Source organism: Enhydra lutris, unplaced genomic scaffold (assembly GCF_002288905.1).
Source record: "Enhydra lutris kenyoni isolate GAN:26980312 unplaced genomic scaffold, ASM228890v2 scaffoldscaffold56, whole genome shotgun sequence".
NCBI lineage: Eukaryota > Metazoa > Chordata > Mammalia > Carnivora > Mustelidae > Enhydra > Enhydra lutris.
Genome location: NW_019154140.1, coordinates 10,543,436 through 10,562,530, shown reverse-complemented (window position 1 = coordinate 10,562,530; position 19,095 = coordinate 10,543,436). Strand labels below are relative to the sequence as shown.

General features: G+C 52.4%; 1 protein-coding gene across 2 annotated transcripts; it reads left to right on the top strand.

Annotated features, from left to right (window-relative positions):
* The first annotated feature begins 7,827 nt into the window (after positions 1-7,827).
* On the top strand, positions 7,828-15,391 carry LOC111157720 (keratin, type II cuticular Hb5). Of its 2 annotated transcripts, none has more exons than XM_022519359.1 (9): positions 7,828-8,349; positions 10,339-10,547; positions 11,141-11,201; positions 11,332-11,427; positions 12,089-12,253; positions 12,522-12,647; positions 13,025-13,245; positions 13,962-13,993; positions 14,401-15,391. In XM_022519359.1, exons 1-9 carry the CDS (start codon positions 7,930-7,932, stop codon positions 14,592-14,594), a joined length of 1,524 nt encoding a protein of 507 aa, XP_022375067.1. In that variant the 5' UTR covers positions 7,828-7,929; the 3' UTR covers positions 14,595-15,391. The 2 variants fall into 2 exon arrangements, with proteins under 2 accessions (XP_022375067.1, XP_022375068.1); XM_022519360.1 differs by having other exon boundaries at positions 7,930-8,349; positions 13,962-13,997; positions 14,408-14,594.
* The last annotated feature ends 3,704 nt before the right edge of the window (positions 15,392-19,095 follow it).

Sequence of the window (19,095 nt, the reverse complement as noted above, 5' to 3'; positions counted from 1 at the left end):
GAAGAAAGGAAGGAAGGAAGGAAGGAAACAAAATGAAACTAGGAAACAAATAGCAAGGTAAACACAAGGCAAGCAGAGGAAAGGAGATAATAAAGAAAAGAGCAGAAAACAATGACATTAAAAGCAGACAGACAAAGCAACACAACTGAAAACTGCTTCTTTCAGAAGACTGATAAAATGGGTAAACCTCTAGCCAAACTGAACAAGGGGTGGGGAAAGAGAAGGCAAAAATTAACACCAGCAAGAGCGAAAGAGGGACATCTCTACGGACACGGCAGATATTAAAAGGATAATAAAGGAATACTACAAACAGCTTTATGCAAAAAAATCTGGGAACTTAGAGGAAATGGATTAATTCCTTGAAAAACACAAATTACCAAAGCTTGTTCAAGAAAAAAAAAAATAACCCCCCCCAAAAAAAGAAAAAAATAACCCAAATACAGGGCCGGCTTTATGGGCATGTGTGATACTGTGATTTGTAATCAGAAATAGATATTCGGTTTTCGTCCTCTTCCTGGCACAGGGGTCCTAAAACCCTTGTAATTTCCTAAGTGGGGAGAGTGATAAAGTTGTCTTTCGTTATATTAATAAGCTGACTTTTAGACTGTACCTAAGGGGAGAGGCTAGTTGGGGGTAGGGAGAGAGGGACACACCTAACCAGTGATTAGAGGGCTAGAACTTCCCAGAGAGGGGAGAAGGGCTGGAGGTTGAACGGATCAATCATGACTACATACCGAAGCCTCCGTCAAAACCCAAAGGGACTGGGTTCAGAGCGCTTCTGGGTTGGTGAACACATGGAGATGTGGGGAGATTGGCAAGTCTAGAGAGGGCCTGGAAGCCACACACCCTTCCCCACACCTCTTCCTGGGTTACATCCTTTTATAATAAACCAGTAATCTAGTAAGCAAAGCATTTCTCTGAGTTCTGTGAGCTGCTGTAGCCAACAGATAGGATCCAGAGAAGGGGTCTTTGGAAGCTCCAATCTATAGCTGGTAGCTCAGCAGTCCAGGTGACAACCAGGGGGTGCGGGTGGCACGGAGCAGGTTCTAAAGGACTGAAGCCTTAACTCATGGAATCCGATGTTATCTCCGGGTAGATAATGTCAGCATTGAGTTGAATTGCAGGACATTCAGCTGCTGTCCAAGAATTGCTTGTTGGTGTGGGAACCCCCTGCGCGCACACACATCAGAATTGTGACCAGAACTCTTAGTGTGTGTCCTGTGCAAAATCACCCAGGGTCCTACGCCACAGAATGCCCCACACATGGTTTACTGACTACTATCATTAAAATCTTGAAATCTGAAATTTTTGAAAATGCTGAAAATTCTTAATTTTCAACAACAGGTCACCCTGAGCCCCATAAATTGTGTAACCAGTCCTACCTGAACGGCTGTAGGTCTACTAAAGGAATTGAATGTATAGTTTCAAATCTCACAACAAAAAAGTCAGGCCCAGTTAAGCATCTGCCTTCAGCTCAGGTCATGGTCCCAGCGTCCCGGGATCAAGCCCCGCATCGTGCTCCCTGCTCAGCAGGGAGCCTGCTTCTCCCTCTGCCTGCCATTCCCCCTGCTTGTGCATGTGTGTGCTCTCTCTCGCTCTCTCTCTCTCTGTCAAATAATAAGTAAATAAAACTTCAAACTAAATAAATAACATGCTTTAAGTATTACTTACAATAGCACCCCAAAAGTGACACCCTTCGGTGTAAGCCTTCACCAAGTGTAGGAAGGACCCCGGTGCTGAAAACCACAAGCAACAATGAAAGAAGTCAAAGAAGATGAAGAAATAGAGAAGACTCTTTTCAGGAACTGGAAGATTCAATATTGTTAGGAGGTCAACTGCCCCCCACCAGAAACCCACCCCCAGTCACAACATGGGGTTCAAACCCAAGGGCTCCGGTGTGGGCAGAACCCCATCAGATCCCTGGCCCTCAGCTTACTAGTCCTGAGACCAGAGGTCATAAAGCCTAAGCAGCCATGTTTCATGCTATAACTCACTTGCTTCTTTCAATGACCGTATGCAAGAGGTACTTTTATTCTTCCCTCTTAAGAGTCCTTTATTATTAACTTGACAGATGATGAAACCAAGGCCCAGAGAGGCTGAGTGGTGGAAGCAGCGGCATTCAGACTCCAGTGTCTTACTTCATCCCTTCATCTCACTAAGCCTCTTACCTGTCAAGTGGGGAAATCGCTCCTACGTCAAAGAGTCGCTGTGGAGATGACACACAGTGACATAACCCAGGTGCTCAAGGCCCAGCGCAGTGCCCAGTTGGGTACGCAAATGTCTGCTATTGATTTGGTCATGGCAACGGTGGTTCTAGTGTTTCGGCTGATGCAGACGAGCTGTGTTCGGCAGCCCCACCCGTCCAGCAGCAAACAGGGGCGGATGCTGAAGTGTCTGCAGACTGTTTCTGGTATCTTCCTCCCCAGTCCTGAGCACTGCATCTGGGGCCACCCGGCCAGCGGTGGGGGTCTGCTGCCCCCTGCTGGCCGCCGGCTTCCCGGAAGGCCCTACCCAGAATTTTCCAAGTACACGGACTGATGCTGCCGACAGCTTAGAGACTTTTAAACCAATTTTTTCTCCAAAATTGTGCTCAAGATACAAACATTGTAACAACGAATAGAAAATTTGAAAGAAAAACCCTCTGTCTCACCAGACCCAACACAGCCCTGTTTCCACCGTTCTGGGTTTCCATCGGGCTTCGTTCCCACAGAGGCTCCCCAAACCACCACCCTCACACAGGAAAAAGCTGCGGTGGGCTCTGAGTCCCGAGGGCTTGAAACTGGGTGTGCTCCTAGGGGCCTGGGCCCAGTCTTCCCACAAGGTGACATTTTCTGCCAACATTAAATATCTAAACTGTCGGAGATTTCCACTCACTTACACATGTAGTCACAAACAAATATTTACTAAGCATTCCCTACATTCCCAGTACTGTCCTAAGTGCTTGGGAACCATCAATGAACAAGGCAGACAGGATCACTGCTCCTGTGGGGTTTTATTTCATTTTGGTTTAATTGGATGGGGAAAAGAGGAAAGACTGACAATAATCAATAAAAAGAATAAATAAGTCAATTATAGAGTATGTTAGAAGGTGTTAAGTGCTAAGGGGGGAAAAAAAAAGATCAGAGCAGGATAGACCAGTTGAAGAATGCCCTGGGAATGGGAGGCCAGATTGCCATTTTAAAAAGAAGGGTCAGGGAGCCTCTTTGAAGGTGAGAAAAGACCCAGAGGCAGTGATGGAGCCAGCCATGTGGCCGAGGGAAGAGCATGCTGGATAGAAGGGACAGCCAGTGCAAAGGCCCTGAGTCAGGAGTGTTGCAGGTGTGTCCGAAGTGCAATGGGAGGCCAGTTTAGATAGCTGCTTTTCTCCTGAGATTCAGGGAAATGGTCCTAGTGCTTAAAAAAAGACAGGAAGAAAAAAGCTTCCAAACCATTACTAAGGTACAATTCTGAAATTGGATGCCCTGTATTAACTGATCCATTGCTCTGACCCAGAGATGCCACAGACAACAGCAAAGCCACCAGGGAAAAGTGCCTGCAGGAAGGTGGACAAGTAGTGTTCAGGGAGAAACCAGAGACCTTCTAACAGTTCCTGGTGGGGAACCCCATGAGAGCAGAGGTGGTGGGGCCAGATAACAACTTGGCTGACTGCAGGGGGCCCTGCCCCACATGCACTGGGGGCAGCCCAGGTGTTCATCCAGCTCCTGCCTGTTGCTCAGACCTCACTCCTCTTTCATAGGGTCATGAGTCATGCCCAAGTTTTATGAAAGCCAAAGAAAGGGTCACAGGGCTGTAAGACCCTTAAAGAGCTGTGTCCCAGCCCCAGGACGTGGTGTAGATTCAAAAACGAAGAAGCATGGAGAAGATCAGCTGAGATGATGGGTGCTGCTCAAGTTGAATGAGCTGTGCGGGAAGCCACCGAGGCCCTCTCAGGACAGGTCTTGTCCATGGAGAGTCCATCAGGGCTGATTCTGGAGAAGCAGTCAGCCAGGAAGGATGGAGAAATGGTCCATGAGAGCTTAGACAGATACAAATACGAACCCGCAAGAGTCGGCAGTCAGAAGGATGGGAGGGGGTCAGCGCACCTTTATCTCTGGACAAATCCAAAAAACCTTCCTAGAAACAGGGAAATTTTAAGCAGAGTAGAGAGATCAGAAGGGAAGGGAGGTAGAGAGCCCTGGGCTGGGGAAAGAGCAGGTGTGCCCAGCAGGCATCCCATAGGTAGCACGCAGGAGAAGGATGGCCCATCTGTGGGGAAGTATGTGGGTGACAGATCTCTGGGGAAGCCTGAGGAGATGGCAACCAGGAAGGAAGCAGAGTCAGATGGAGCCGTCACAGCTGCCTGGGTCTCCAGGGTTGGGGGAAGAATCTCTCTCAGTCTGGGGTGCCCGGATGGCTCAGTGGGTTTGGAGTCCAACTCTTGATTTCATCTCAGGTCGTGGTCTCAGGGTCATGAGATTGAGCCCCACAGAGGACTCCATGTTGACCAGAGTCTGCTTGGGATTCTCTCCTTCCTCTCCCTCTGTCCCTCTTCCTGCTTGCTCTCTCTCTCTTTCAAATAAATAAATCTTTAAAAAAAATTCTCTCTCACTCAATTAGCTCTTGAAGGCTTCCTGGACAAAGTGCCCTCTTGGGAACATTGTACATCTCAGGAGGGACGTGGGTTCTTCAGCGCACATTCCCAACACAGGGCGTGGCCTTCAAAAGATACGGGGGCAGGAGGGGACGGCACCAAAGTGGGTGATGGATGACAGCACCCGGGATAAGAGGGTGTGGAAAGAGATAATTGGAGTTACCTGGGAAGCCCCGGAAAGGACATTTTATGAGCTGCCTGCTGAGACAAAGGAGGAGAAATCACAGCCTCCCTCTGACTAGTTCACAAAGGCTTCCTGGAAGAGGTGGCCAGCCATTCAGGTACATTCCAGGCAAAGGTGTGCCCAGAGAGGAGGCTTGGGCGTAAGGAGAGGGGTGTGGGGAACCTATAGGGCCTAGTGGCAATAAATGAGGAGGAGGCCAGGAAAGAAAGGTCAGGCTCCCACCCAAGAGTTGGTCCCATGAGCAGAGGGGTGGGTAATGAGTAGAGCCAGGCATGGGGCTATGGGTTCCCTGTCTCCTTCTTCGGTAGGACTAGGCAGCAAAGGCCCAGTTCCTGTGCATCTACACAGATCCTCCAGGGCAGCTGCGTCAGACTGGCCTGGTCTGTGAGTTTCTAACCTGCCCTGCACAACCTGGGAACAGCCTCATGAAGGACTTAGCCTCCCTCTCCAGCCCAGCCCCTCCCATCCAATGCACCATGCGGACAGCCTTCCTGAGCAGCTACCACTAGCCCTGGGCGCGACCACCATTTGCCACCGATGTAAACATCACCCAGCTCCCATGAGCCCACTCTGTGCCAGGTTGGGGCCCTCACTTTTGCCCACTCAAGCCCTTGTTTCCCCAGGTTTCCTGAGTCCCCTAGCATCATCTTCCCCACCCTCAGTGCCCAAGCCCATGCCCAAGCCCGATTCGAGGTAGAGGTTTAGGAGGGTGTGTGTGTGTATGCGCACGTGTGTGCACGTGTGTGCACGTGTGTGTGTATTGGAGGCAAGGAGAACAAGTAACTCAGAAGCCTCTCTCTGGGATGAAGCCTCCACTCCCTCCTGCCCCCAAGGAGAAGCAGAATCAGATCCAGCTCCAGCCTCTTCAGCAAGCTGAAGGAGAGCAGAGGCTGATGGGAGCTGAGGAGAGGAGGTCTGTGGGCAAAGGGCGCACCCATCTTCTCTTCCCATGCTCACCCGGTCTCTTCCCCCTGCCATGTTCAAAGGGCCCAAATCCCTTTTGGTCCCCAGCACACAAGCACCGGGCCCACACAACAGGCTGTCAGGAGCTCACTGTCCAAGGCGCCAGGAGACATGCCTGGACCCAGGCCAACGGCACCCCCACTAAGGAGTGGGTGCTGGGAACCCAGCCCCCGCACTCCTAAGCCTACTCTCTCCACCCCCAGACTCCACCCCAAATTTTTATACTAGTGAAATCAGGTTAAAGGAAACATTAAAAGCAGTCTTAAAAGGGTAAAGAAGTCATAAATGTGCAGAGGATGTGAAGACCACGGGTGGGGCAGGGAGTACACCCACTCCCTGCTAGGAGAGCGCTGTAAGGTGTGGTAGAGGCGTTTCTAATCAGAAACAAGAATCCCTTTCCTTTATACAGAGTGTTCTGGTCCCCAAAGCACAGCTTGTGTATTACCCACATAATCCTCTCAATAATCCGGGAAGGCAAGGATGAATTCCACACCACAGGCAAGCACACAAAAGCTCAGAGAGGCAAGAGCGTTCCCCAGAGTCACACAGCCAGGAAGCATCGGAGCGGGCCCACGGACCAGGTCTTCTGACTTTGATTCCATTGCCCAGCTTGACTGTGATCTGAAGATCCTTCGAGGCCAGCTGGTGAGGCTGCCTGCTTCTCCTCACCAGCCGCCCAAAGTCTCCCTGCTCCCCTGCCTTGGAAGAACACATGTGGAGTGTGGAGACAGAAACCAACCAGCCTGCTTCTGGGTGAAGAGCTGCAGGGGGCCCAGCCACGGAGAGGAGGGCAGAAGCAGGATAGAACATCAGGCGCGGGAGGAAGGATTCAGGCTGTGGCCCCACAGTGGCAGTGTTTGATTCTGGAAGGCTCCCCAGAGGGTCTGTCCCCCTCGGAGGATGCTCCTCTGCTCTTCTTCCCTTCTCGAAGTTCCTAACACCTTGGGTGTCTGGTTAGCCTCCCTGGAGGCAGAGACCACATCTCCCAGCTTTGTGCTCAATGACCATTAAAAGAATAGCAATCATTATCCTAATAAGTAGCTCCAGGACACACGGGGAAGCAGGGACATTCTGAGGAGCCAAACCCCCAGAACCCCCGGGAGCCAGAAATCACAGCATCCTCAGACAAGAAAAAGCCACTTTCCCACCCCCGTCTCTAAATGTTCCTCTAGTGGAGACAGTTTGGGGGCCGGAGATATGCCCCTCCTCTGGCTGGTTGTCTTGGAAGGAAGAGAGACAAACAGAACCTATTTCTTCTTTAAGAGCAGAGGGAAAGTGCCCAGAGCAAGTTCACAGCAGCTAGGTTATCCCAGGATTCAGTTCTTCCATCCTTGCAGCCCAGTGGGAGAAAGTGGTTAAAGGGGGAGGCTTCCCATTATCCTCAAGTAGCCATTATTGTGGCCACTGAGAGTGGAGTGGTTTGCAATTTTGCTGGGTGAGAAATGAAAGCTCCAAAACAGAGCCTCTGGGCTGGAATCCAGAAGGTTCTAAGATCCCATGTGCTCCAGCCCTCTGTCCTGCCGGGAGCATGGTCAGAATGGTCCCACGGACCGGAACCACCTTCCAGGCCACGGTGCCTGGCTGGATCTGGACTTGCCTGATCCATCAGCCTCTGAAATATGATAACTTACTTGAGAATATCTCTTGCACGAAGCCAGGAGGACAGAGGTAATGCACTCTCGGGGTCTTGCCCAACCCGGGACCCCAGAGCTTCCCCCGCGAGACAGTGGCCCAGCCTCTACCGCGACCCCAGCCAGCTCAGACTGTTGCGGAGTTCAAATCCATCTCTGGCTGTGGGTTGGGGCCATCCTACAGGGAGACTGCGAGAAAATTAATTGCTTAATGTATGTAAACGAGCTTTGAAGATGAAAAGTGCAAACACAGTGTCCCTAATAATATCTTCAATACCTTTACGGAGGCCCCGAGTCGCCGCTGAGCTCACCTTTAAGACGAGTCTTTGGGGAGTTGCTGGCAAACTCCCCAAGCCAATAAACAACATAAAATGGCTTTTCACTCCTTTTATGCGGCCAACCCCAGCTCTCCTCACCCTTAAAAGGACCAGGGAGGATCAGAGAGGCCAGAGGATCCTAAGCAGCGCACCTGAAGCCTTCACTTACTCCTGCCGCACTCAGCCTCTGCTCAGACCCGCACGATGTCCTGCCGCTCCTACAGGATCAGCTCAGGCTGTGGGGTCACCAGGACCTTCAGCTCCTGCTCAGCTGTGGCCCCCAAAACTGGCAACCGCTGCTGCATCAGTGCCGCTCCCTACCGAGGGGTGTCCTGCTACCGGGGGCTGACGGGCTTCGGCAGCCGCAGCCTCTCCAACCTGGGCTCCTGCGGACCTCGCATGGCCATGGGCGGCTTCCGCGCCGGCTCCTGCGGCCGCAGCTTTGGCTACCGCTCCGGCGGCATGTGCGGGCCCAGCCCGCCCTGCATCACCACCGTGTCCGTCAACGAGAGCCTCCTCACGCCCCTCAACCTGGAGATCGACCCCAATGCGCAGTGCGTGAAGCATGAGGAGAAGGAGCAGATCAAGTGTTTGAACAACAGGTTCGCTGCCTTCATCGACAAGGTCAGTGAGGCCTGGGATGGTCCGGAGAAGGCCCCGGCCAGCCTTCCCCTCAGGAAGGTCCCGGTGTGTTGGGGAGACAGCATGGAGCCAGGCCTGAGACAGCACAGGGAGAGAAACACAGGCTAACATAGGCAGAGGATCCGTTTCCATCTTTTAATTCCAGCAAAGTGCACAGAGGGCCCCGTATGGTCCAGAAATGGAGTCTGTGGTCTAAAGGGTGTGTGTGCTTCTGGAGACAACACAGGAATATCAGAGGTGCCCCTGGAAAACTGGATTGGGCACTGGGAGCTACAAGAGTGGGCCATAATGGGAAGAGTAAAAGGCTCGTGGCTCCCAGCCAGGCAGCTTGGGGAAGTGGGTGGGCACGGCTCAGAGCCACGCTGCCTCCCTATCATTGTTCTGCCCCTGGGCAGCGTGAGACCTTGGGCATGTCACTTGTCTGGATAACAGAACCCGCCTCATATATGCGTCGCAAACATGGATGGATTCATGCTTGAAAAATGCTGGCACACAGTAAATGCTCAATGAATGTTCACTGTCAGCATGATTCTCCCAGGGCAATAGTGTGACAGGAGGTGTGACAGTAAACAACCCATGGCCAGCACAGCCGCCTTCATGGACGGAGGGCTGGGAATGGGGAAGGGGGAGGCCAGGCTGGGGGTAGAAACCCAGGGATGGAGACCCCCACACACACGGTGGGTCTGCCTCCCAGGCCCCCAGTACCCTCCCTGCATGTCCACGAGGCCTCGCTCTGGCAGAATAGATAGATCTGGCCTCTGGGCTTGGGTTCAGGAGTTTTGTTACCATTTTCTTGTTAGTGAGTTTGGTTCATCCTCAAAATGACCCAATGGGGGAGACATTAGTATTTCCATTTTTTTACTATCAAATTGAAGCTGAGTTTAGATGAGCTGCTTAGACGTACCGCCGTGGGCAGGCGAAGGGGACTCAGGGGACATCAGATCCCAAATCTCACCAACTATTTGTGTGACAATGAACAAGTCATCTCAGTTTCCCCCTCTGTGCTATGAGGGAAATGATACCGTCCCCCACCGGAGGGTTAAGAGAATGGACTGGGACTGATACGTGGGCAGAGACAAAGGGATAAAAATAGAGATACACAGTTCACCCTTGAACAACACGGGTTGGAGATGAGCAAATCCACATCTACAAGGACTTTTTTCAATATATACAGTACTATAAATGTATTTTCTCTTCCTTATGATTTTCTTAATAACATATTTTCTCTAACTTACTTTGTTGTACAAATACAATACTCAATGCCTAGAACATACAAAATGTATGCTACTCGACTGTTTAGGTTATCAACGAGGCTTCCAGTCAAGGGTAGGCTATTAGCAATTAAGTTTTGGAGGAGTCAAAAGTTATATGGCGATTTTCAAATGCGTGGGTTAGGGGTGGGGGAGGGGGGAGGCGTCAGTGCTCCTCACCCCCGCATTTTTCAAGAGTCAGCTGTAGAAATAGATAGATGTGTGTGTATCTTAGCACGGGCCCTCATAGCACACAGTAAGGTTTCAGTAAGTGTCCCGTGGATTAAAAAATGAGGAACTGCTAATTATTGTCATAGTTAAATTTGTCAAGCATTGACCATGTGTCGGAGATGTCCTAAGCATTTTCCATGTATTAACTTGTGCAATCTTTACAACTCTAAGGGAGGCACTATTTTCATCTCTGGTTCAGAAATGAGCACCCAAAGGTTAGACAGCTTACCTGCTCCAAGTGGCAGAACTGGACTTGAACCCAGACCTCTGGACTTAAGCCCAGGGCGCTTTCCCCCACAGCCACACTGCCTCCTAGAGGACTGGCAGCAAGGTCCCTTGCAGCACAGACACTCTCAGCCCCATGCTCCTGCCTTGGTGGGCCCAGCTCCTCGGTGAGCGCCCAGGACAGAGAGGGATCTGGAGGAAAGGCTCCTCCCGGGTTCCCTGCCCCCCCCCCCCGCCCAGTCTCACCCTCCCACCCTGAACGCAGGTGCGCTTCCTGGAGCAGCAGAACAAGCTGCTGGAGACCAAGTGGCAGTTCTACCAGAACCAGCGTTGCTGCGAGAGCAACATGGAGCCCCTGTTCAATGGCTACATCGAGACTCTGAGGCGGGAGGCTGAGTGCGTGGAGGCTGACAGCGGGAGGCTGGCGTCGGAGCTCAACCACGTGCAGGAGGTGCTGGAGGGCTACAAGAAGAAGTGAGTGTGGCCAGACGCAGGGCACACAGGGATCATGGGAAAGCTCCGCCCTCAACCTTCTTAAAGCAGCTGAAGTTTCCTGCCTGTCTAGGAGCAGGGGCTGCCTGGAACCCAGCGGCTACCTGGGGCTGGGCCTAGATGTCTTAGATTCTTTGGCCCCACTCTCCCTCTTGGAGGCCCTGTGGGTCTTAGAGTTGCTTTCGCGGGGAATGAGGAAAGGCAACCCAGTGGAGTTCCAGAGCACTCTGTGGTCCTACCCGTCCATCTCAGCTCACTTTATGATGCTCACTCTGTGTTTTTGCCACCGAGGGCACTGGCTCTTTTTGGATCTGGGATGCACAGAGGACTTTTGATTTGGGGAACAGAGCGTGCATTCCCTGATCTCATTCCAGAGGCAGCGGGACCAGGGTGGCCTAAGCCAGGCTGAGGCAAGGGCTAGGCCAAGAATAATGCACAGACTAGACCACAGAGAGGACAAGATAAGAATCGTAGGGACTCCATTCCTTTGGACCCCTGGGAAGGCTGGCTCAAAAGCTGGGATGATGTCCAAGCCCCCACCTCTCAGCTGCAACCTCTCTCTCCCCGCAACCCAGGTATGAAGAGGAAGTGGCTCTGAGAGCCACGGCAGAGAATGAGTTCGTGGTTCTAAAGAAGGTGAGGGGGCTGCTCATGGGGCAGGAAGGGAAGGGTACCCACCCAGACAGCCTCCAGTGGGGGCCATCACCACGTGGACCACAGAGGCCTCCTCCCACCCCACACGCTCTCCTCTTCCCTCCACTGTCAGGACGTGGACTGCGCCTACCTACGGAAATCCGACCTGGAGGCCAATGTGGAGGCACTGGTGGAGGAGTCTAGCTTCCTGAAGCGTCTCTATGACGAGGTGAGGGGCTGCCCCTGGCCAACCAGGGCAGGGAGAGGGGAGGCGTGAGGACCTGAGCAAGAGGGGAGGGACTGTGTTGTGTGTACATGTTTGCCCGTGTGTGCAGTGTGTGCATGTTTTCTCATATTGCACGACTGTGTTAGACACAAGAGGGTCAGTTGCACAACTGTGATAGACAAACATAGGTAGGTGCCCAGGGAGAGCCTGGCGTGCTTGTTCGAGGACCGTGGAGCGTGGCTGTGGTTCTCCATGTCCATGAGTGCCTGTGTATGTTGCAGTGTGTGTGTGGCTGGTCTGGGGATGTGTCAGTCTGTACCTGGGTCAAAGGTTGGGGCCAGGGTGAGTCTCTGGTTAGAGAGGGGTCTTAATTAATGGACACATCACTAGTCCTGGCATTCAAACCCCAGCTCCACTGCTAGGTGACTTGGAGAAAACCTAGCATGAGGTTGAGTCTTCCCATTTGTTCATTCAGAGACCCCTTCTGGCTTTCTTATTTTATGATGTACCTATGTGTGAGCGAAGGGGGAAATGGAGCAGGTGGAGCAGGGGTCATGTGACATGATAACCAGCGCCCATCCAGGGAGGGGATACTGCCTCTAAAGGTGGAGCCCATGGCCCAGACCAGGCACCAGACCCAAATGCATTGGCTCTTGGCCCCCAGGAGCTCCAGGTGCTCCACGCCCACATCTCAGACACCTCGGTCATCGTCAAGATGGACAACAGCCGGGACCTGAACATGGACTGCGTTGTGGCTGAGATCAAGGCTCAATACGATGACATCGCCAGCCGCAGCCGGGCTGAGGCTGAGTCCTGGTACCGCAGCAAGGTGAGGGGTGTAGGACACCTGCCTCTTAGACATGGCAGTTGGAGGGAAGCCAGGTGTATATTAAAGAAGGCCTCTTTTGTCTGGGGATTTTGATTAGTAGGGATGGAAAGAGGACAGACAGCTCTCAGTCTGGGTGGTAGAGCAGGGCTGCCATGTATAGTTGCACAGGCTGAGCACTGTACAACCTGCAAATCCTCTGTGATGTCCAAATGGGTGGGAAACTGCATCTTGAGCCTCAGAAACATCTCTGCTCCCTGCCCCCACAAAGTGTGAGGAGATGAAGGCCACAGTGATCCGGCATGGGGAGACCCTGCGCCGCACCAAGGAGGAGATCAACGAGCTCAACCGCATGATCCAGAGGCTGACTGCTGAGATCGAGAATGCCAAGTGCCAGGTAGGGTACGGGGAGGGGTTTGAATGCCCAGCACAAGCAGACTCTTTGCCCCCAGGAGGGCAAAGGCCTGGCCCCCATCGGGCTTCACAGTGTGCCTGTGAGGAAGCAGGGACCCAAACAACTCACACAGCCCTTGAAGTAGGATGTACCATAGCACCAATGTCACTCCTGGGCCACCCTATGACAACCACCAAGGAGAGACAGTGAAAGCCCCCATCTCCTCCCTCATCTTCAAGGTCTCATTAAATACCTGGTCCTACATAGTTAACCTAACTTCTCCCTGGAGCCCTCTCTCCCTGGCCCAGCTCCATGAGCTCAGATGAGCCAAGCTGCACCTTCTTTCTCTCATCCTTGCTCTCACATCCCCTTCCTCATAGCGGGCCAAGCTGGAGGCTGCCGTGGCTGAAGCAGAACAGCAGGGCGAGGCAGCCCTGACCGATGCCCGCTGCAAGCTTGCGGAGCTGGAGGCCGCCCTGCAGAAGGCCAAGCAGGACATGGCCTGCCTGCTCAAGGAGTACCAGGAGGTGATGAATTCCAAGCTGGGCCTGGACATCGAGATCGCCACCTACAGGCGGCTGCTGGAGGGCGAGGAGCACAGGTGGGGCTAAGGAGCATCTCCCTTTGTGTAGAAGGAGGCCCTGGTCCTCTGGGACTGTGTTTCCCTGAGCCCCAGTGTGAGCTAAGTCTCTAAGCACGGCTAGTGCAGGTTAAGCTTCAATAATAGTCATAATTTATCAAATACTTACAGGTTTGACCTGCACTGAGCACTCATTTTAATCCTCACAATCCAATGAGGTCGGGTCTCATTTTTCACAACCAAAGATGAGGAAGTAAGGCTCGGCTTACAGTGACTTTCTCGTGGCCTCAGTTAATAAGTGCAAGAGGCACAACGTGTCCCCCAGTACTTTCTTCTGGTACCTCCTCCCCACCCCCCACTCCCTAACCCCAGGAGGCTGCAGCTTGACCTGCCACACCAGATCCCTTGTGCCCTGTGAGGACGGTGTGCCCCATATATGCCAGCCCCTCCACACTCTCGTTTCTCTGAGCCCGACCAGCGAGACCTAGGCCACGGGGTCACTCAGATGGGCAGGAGCTCAGCCATGCGTGCCACCTCTGCTTAAAGTCAGAAGGCTTTCTCTGGTCAGAGAATGGTTAGAGAAAGGCGACCATGTAACCCAGACTTTGGGGCATACCCCTCCCACCTTTTGGGGGGAGGAGCTATACACAGAAGGGCCCTCTCTGTCGCCAAGCAACAACCTGCTTCGGGGATCTGGCTGGGTTGTCCAGAGCTAACAGAGCTTTCTTTTCCCACAGGCTGTGTGAAGGTGTGGGCTCCGTGAATGTCTGTAAGTGTCTGCTTAAACAACGGCCTCTCCCCCTAAAAAATGGCTTTGTTGGTGGGTAAAGCTGAACCTGGAATGCTTCCGAACAGAAGGCCTTTCCTCCTCCCCTGGCTCCTCACTGGAAAACACCATCGGGTTTAGGGATGGTGGTGTTGAGCGCCCTCCACTGGTGGTGATGGGAACTGCAGACTTTGCTCTGCCCCCTCTGGGGGAGGGTCTTCACTTCCTTCCTATCTTTGTCCCCTGGAAGGACTGAGATGCTGGGAGGAACAGGGCCTGAATTCTTAATCACTAAACCCCTTTCAGGAGGAGGAAGCTTCTGCTAGTCAAAAGCCCCTTGGGGATTATCACAAGGTTGGGGAGATCAGGGCAGGCCACCTACCCACTTTGTCCCCTCTCTCCCCCTACAGGTGTCAGCAGCTCCCGCGGGGGAGTCGCCTGTGGGGGCCTCACATGCAGCACGACTCCTGGGCGCCAGATTGCCTCTGGCCCTGTAGCCACCGGTGGCAGCATCACGGTGATGGCGCCTGACTCTTGTGCCCCCTGCCAGCCCCGCTCGTCCAGCTTCAGCTGCGGGAGCAGCAGGTCCGTCCGCTTTGCCTAGAGTCCCAGGCCACCTGTGTCCCCGTCCCCAGAGCACGGAATGGTGTGTGAATGGAAATCGTGTGCTTGCTTCCGGAATCTTCCACGTGTTCCTACAGAGGGAAAGACCCTCGGCCACGCTCTGGCACCTTCTCATTCTAGGGAGTTGTTTCCTGGTTCTCCTCTGGGCTTCAGTTAGAGAGGCATTCCCAGTCCTTCACCTAACTCCGGTTTGACTCCAAAAGACCGTGGCCAGTTTGTATCATTCTCCAAGCTGTCTGGAACACTACCGGTCACCCAGGGTGGCTGGACATCATGGGAGCTTGGCCTTCCCGGGAGACAAGGAGTGAGCCTAACTCCCCGCCAGGTCTCCTACAGGCTGAGAGTCTGAGAGGAAATCCTCCCTCCCAGCAGCAGTCCTCCCTCTCTCCTGGCTGGGAGTTCTGCAGGAAGCATTGGCCCAGGGTTATTCTTGTTTGTGTTTTGCTTGTCTCTCTAACTGACTGCCTTCTTTGGGTTAACCTGTCCCAGCCAAACTCCTCATGTGAACTCCCAGTTGAGGGGCTCATTACGGAGGGGAATCCTTTTGACTTGGCACAGGTCTTGCTATTCATTGCACCTTTATACATTTCAAAGAAAACTCCAAGGTTGCTCCAGACCTCCCCCTGCGGGTGCAGGTGGGGTGTGTCCAATGTGAGCCAGTGGGATGGAGAAGGTTAGGCCACTTCCTGAGTCTCCCTCTTGTTACGACTGTCTGTGGGTGCCTTGCCTTCTGGGTTGTCTCAGTCTGTGTTTCAATAAATGCTGCTTTGATGCAAGGATATGTGGTCTTGTGAATGACAATGTCTCTGCCCCTTCCCATTGCCTTATGTACAACCCTCAGCCCCATCCCCAGCTGGCAACACTTAACCAGATCCAGGCGGTGTTTCCCTAATCCTCCAGTGATTGTACCTCTTCTTGTCCGCTTTATCGCCTGATTCCAGCTCAGCTCTCCTCAGTCCAGTCTGGCCTGGACCACAGCTCCAGCCCCCCCAATGACCTTTTATTCCCTACCTCCATGCACCCCAAGCAGCCTAAAATCCCACCCCCAGATCACTCTCAGCCCCTACGACCTAGTTCAAACCAGTTTCCAGCATGTGCCTGTGTTCCTGATGCCAGTCACCAGCCTCCCTCCATCTCCTCCTTCCCCACCAGCTCCTCAGCCCTGTGCAACCACCCTCTATCCAGTGCCGATCTTCCCAGATGCAGACTCCACCCCATGGAGAGAAGCCCACCCTCTAAGCCCCAGGACCATCCCACAGGGACACATAAGCCATCCCACATCTCTCCTCCATTTGCCCTTACCCAGTGCTCTCTCGGTTCTTCCTACCTACACTCCTTCCCACATGCACAGTCCCCCAACCCCTGCCCCACCCTGTCTCCAACCCTGAGGATCTCAGGTTCTAACTTTGTGGCTCAGGGCTCAGGATGTGGCTGGGTGTGTATGGAGCCTGGATCAAGCTAGAAATTCCTTGGGAGCAGAGGTATCTCCTCCTGGCTCTGAACACCTCCCCGCCCCCCCCCCCCACACACACCTCACACCCAGGATGGAGCTGTAGGACATGTCAGGCCTGGGATGGTTGGATGAACTCAGGCAGCTGTAGAACAGGAGGAGTAGATATCAGCCCTGTTGGACTCCCCTCCTTTTCTCCACTGGGAAAACAGACCTGCTGTCACCATTCTAGGTGGACATCCACCTGCCAGCCCCCTCTGCTGCCCCATCCCCCAGCCTTTCCCTGAGAAGAGAAGTGAAGGCTCTGTGCGTTCTGATGAATCCTTGCTTTAGACCCAAAGGGTTGCAGCTCCAATGGAGGGGGTGGGGGTTGGGCTGCCGCTGGCCTCTTCTGGGAACTCCAGCTGCTGCTGTTTGAGCTTTGCTGGCTGCCAGTAGGCAGGTCTGCTCTAAATTTCCCACCCACCTCCCTCCTTTCACTCACCTCTCTGCGCCTCAAGGGTATGGTCTTAATTGCAATAGGACAAAGTTTATACATTTTTATTTATTTTATTTTATTTTTATTTTTTATTTGACAAAGAGAGAGATCACAAGTAGGCAGAGAGGCAGGCTGGGGGTGGGGGGGAAACAGGCTCCCTGCTGAGCAGAGAGCCCAATGTAGGGCTGATCCCAGGACCTTGAGATCATGACCTGAGCCAAAGGCAGTGGCTTAACCCCACTGAGCCACCCAGGTGCCCCCAAAGTTTAATTTAGGACACATCATTCGTCCACAGGAAAGGTTAAAAGTCAGGGACTGAAAATCAAAACCTGAGCATGAGCTCTGCCATGTCTCAGTAAGTCATGGGGCAGGAAGTGGCCTTCACACTTTTTACATCAACCTGGGGATCTGTGAGCTGAGCGTTCCTCAGCTCTGCTACCTCCCGTGGTTCTGGGTTGCTGGAGTGAGTCTGTGGGGGAAACACCTAGATGTTGCCATGGGTCTGGGCCACGCACAACTAAGACGCCAAATCTGGTATCCCCAAAATAGGACATGATGGACTGAAAAGTCAAAGAGCCACAAGCTGGGAGATAATAATAAGTTTTTAATGAGTTTCCATGCTTTGTGCACAAAGACCAGTCAACGGACTGGGCCAAGCAGAGGTGTCATAAGGATGAGATCTCCCCTCCTCCGTCCTCCCTGCTGCCAACAGGGGAAATGCAGCGTAATCTCCTCCAGTTCAAAGGATCCTGGGGCTCCAGGGCCCTCTCCTGATGCAAGAACTACTCTCCACACAAAGCAAAAGATATAATCCAAGGACAATGGAGGATTAAAGTTTAATTAGAACAAAAATTTTAAGGAGAAGTCACGTGGTCTGAAATCAAGAGATCAGGTAAATTCTAGAGCAAGTGACCCAAACAATAAAGTTGGCCCATGTGGGTGATTCCAGAGTTCTTTCCTGGGCTCCTTTTCTCTCGAAACTCCACATGCCAAATAAGACCTCCATCAGAGAAAAATCAGACCTTCTGTTTGTATTCTACCCTTATTCAAATATTCACTCCCCCCAAAATACAAGGGTCTCCAAAGGATGTGGGAAGTATGGATTATAGTCCTTTTTTAAAAAATCAGGTCAGGCTAGGCGTTGGCATCTTCTCTTTCTTCTCTGAGGCCACAAGCTCCCCTTCACCGAGTCTCAAATACCTTCCGTCTGGACCATCCTCATAAACACCCACTCCCAGCCCAGCCCCTTCAACCCGCCCAGTGTCGCCAACATCCCTGCTTCAGTCTTTGGGATCCCAGGAAACGCGGATGGGTACCATTACTCACCTGAACCAAGCACAGTGAGAAGTGTAAACTAACCACATGAGCAAGGAAATCACAAAGCATATTGCTCTTTGGAATAGACAAAGACACTAGAAATGGCAATCGGGGATTACCCCATCTGCATATGCAAGCCACTGACACTCTCTGGGAACATGACTATTAAGAACAGGTTGCATTGAGAGTTTTGTTCATTGAAAGGTAGAGCAGTGAGGACACATGAACAAGGTGGTGCTCTCTTAGGTGAGGGGGACTTGCACTGGGGAGTGGCTGAGTTCTCAAATGCCTCACACCACTCACCTGCCCCTCCCCTGACTGTTACCAGATGCCCTTTGTGCCCCTTGGAAATCCCTGCCCACTTCCACTTTGTTCAAAAACAAAAGGTTCTCCAAAGTGCCCACTCTTATTCTCTTGGTGCTATTGGACAGGAGTGGTGGGAGGTGAGTAGCCAAGGAATGAGTGAGGTGAAGGTAGTGCACAGACGATGAGATTTTTTGAGAGAGAGAGAGAAATAGCAAATGGCAGGGGGCAGGGAGGGGCAGAGGGAGAGAAAGAATATCAAGCAGGCTCCACGCTCAGCATGGAGCCCAACACGGGCCTTGATCTCATGACCCTGAGATCCTAACCTGAACTGAAATCAAGAGTTGGATGTTCAATGGACTAAGTGCCCCAAAGATGAGCTTTTGCATTAAAAATGAAGAAAACACCAGAGACACAAAAATATGTCTCCACACCCTCCAACACCACCATCAGAAAGGAAGGGCAGACCCTCCTTCATTTCATCCGCTGTTCTGCCGTAGGGCAGCAGGTGCCCAGTAGGTCTCCCTTCCCTCCTCAGAGCAGATCCAATGGCCCTTCGACTTGGTTTTACCTCCACTCAAACTCGGTGGGATCCTGACTGTGGTGTGCCCAGCATGCAACTCCTGTGGGACCCTCCAAGGCCAGGAGGCAGAGACTAGGGGAGTAATATACTAAGAAAGATCTTGGTCCTCTCAGGGTCACAGGGGAATAATATCCCCACTGCAGACACATTCTGAAAGCATCAGAAGGACTGCATTGCCCGAAGAACTGCTCATAGCTTTTCTTATGCCTTGAGATCAAATATGCATTCTCATGACAAAATAGCTTCCACCCATTTAGGTTGTTTTTGAATCTTTTTTTTTAATCCAAAAAAAAATTAGTAAATAAAGTGGAAGAAGTGGAGTTCTTCCCATAAATCAAATGAAAGAAACT

Bases quoted from the DNA above. Each gene is read 5' to 3' on its own strand.
- LOC111157720 (XM_022519359.1), top strand. From the start codon at position 7,930: ATGTCCTGCCGCTCCTACAGGATCAGCTCAGGCTGTGGGGTCACCAGG. The intron at 10,548-11,140 runs GTGAGTGTGGCC...CCCGCAACCCAG, and splicing joins CTGGAGGGCTACAAGAAGAA to GTATGAAGAGGAAGTGGCTC. The intron at 11,428-12,088 runs GTGAGGGGCTGC...CTTGGCCCCCAG, and splicing joins TGAAGCGTCTCTATGACGAG to GAGCTCCAGGTGCTCCACGC.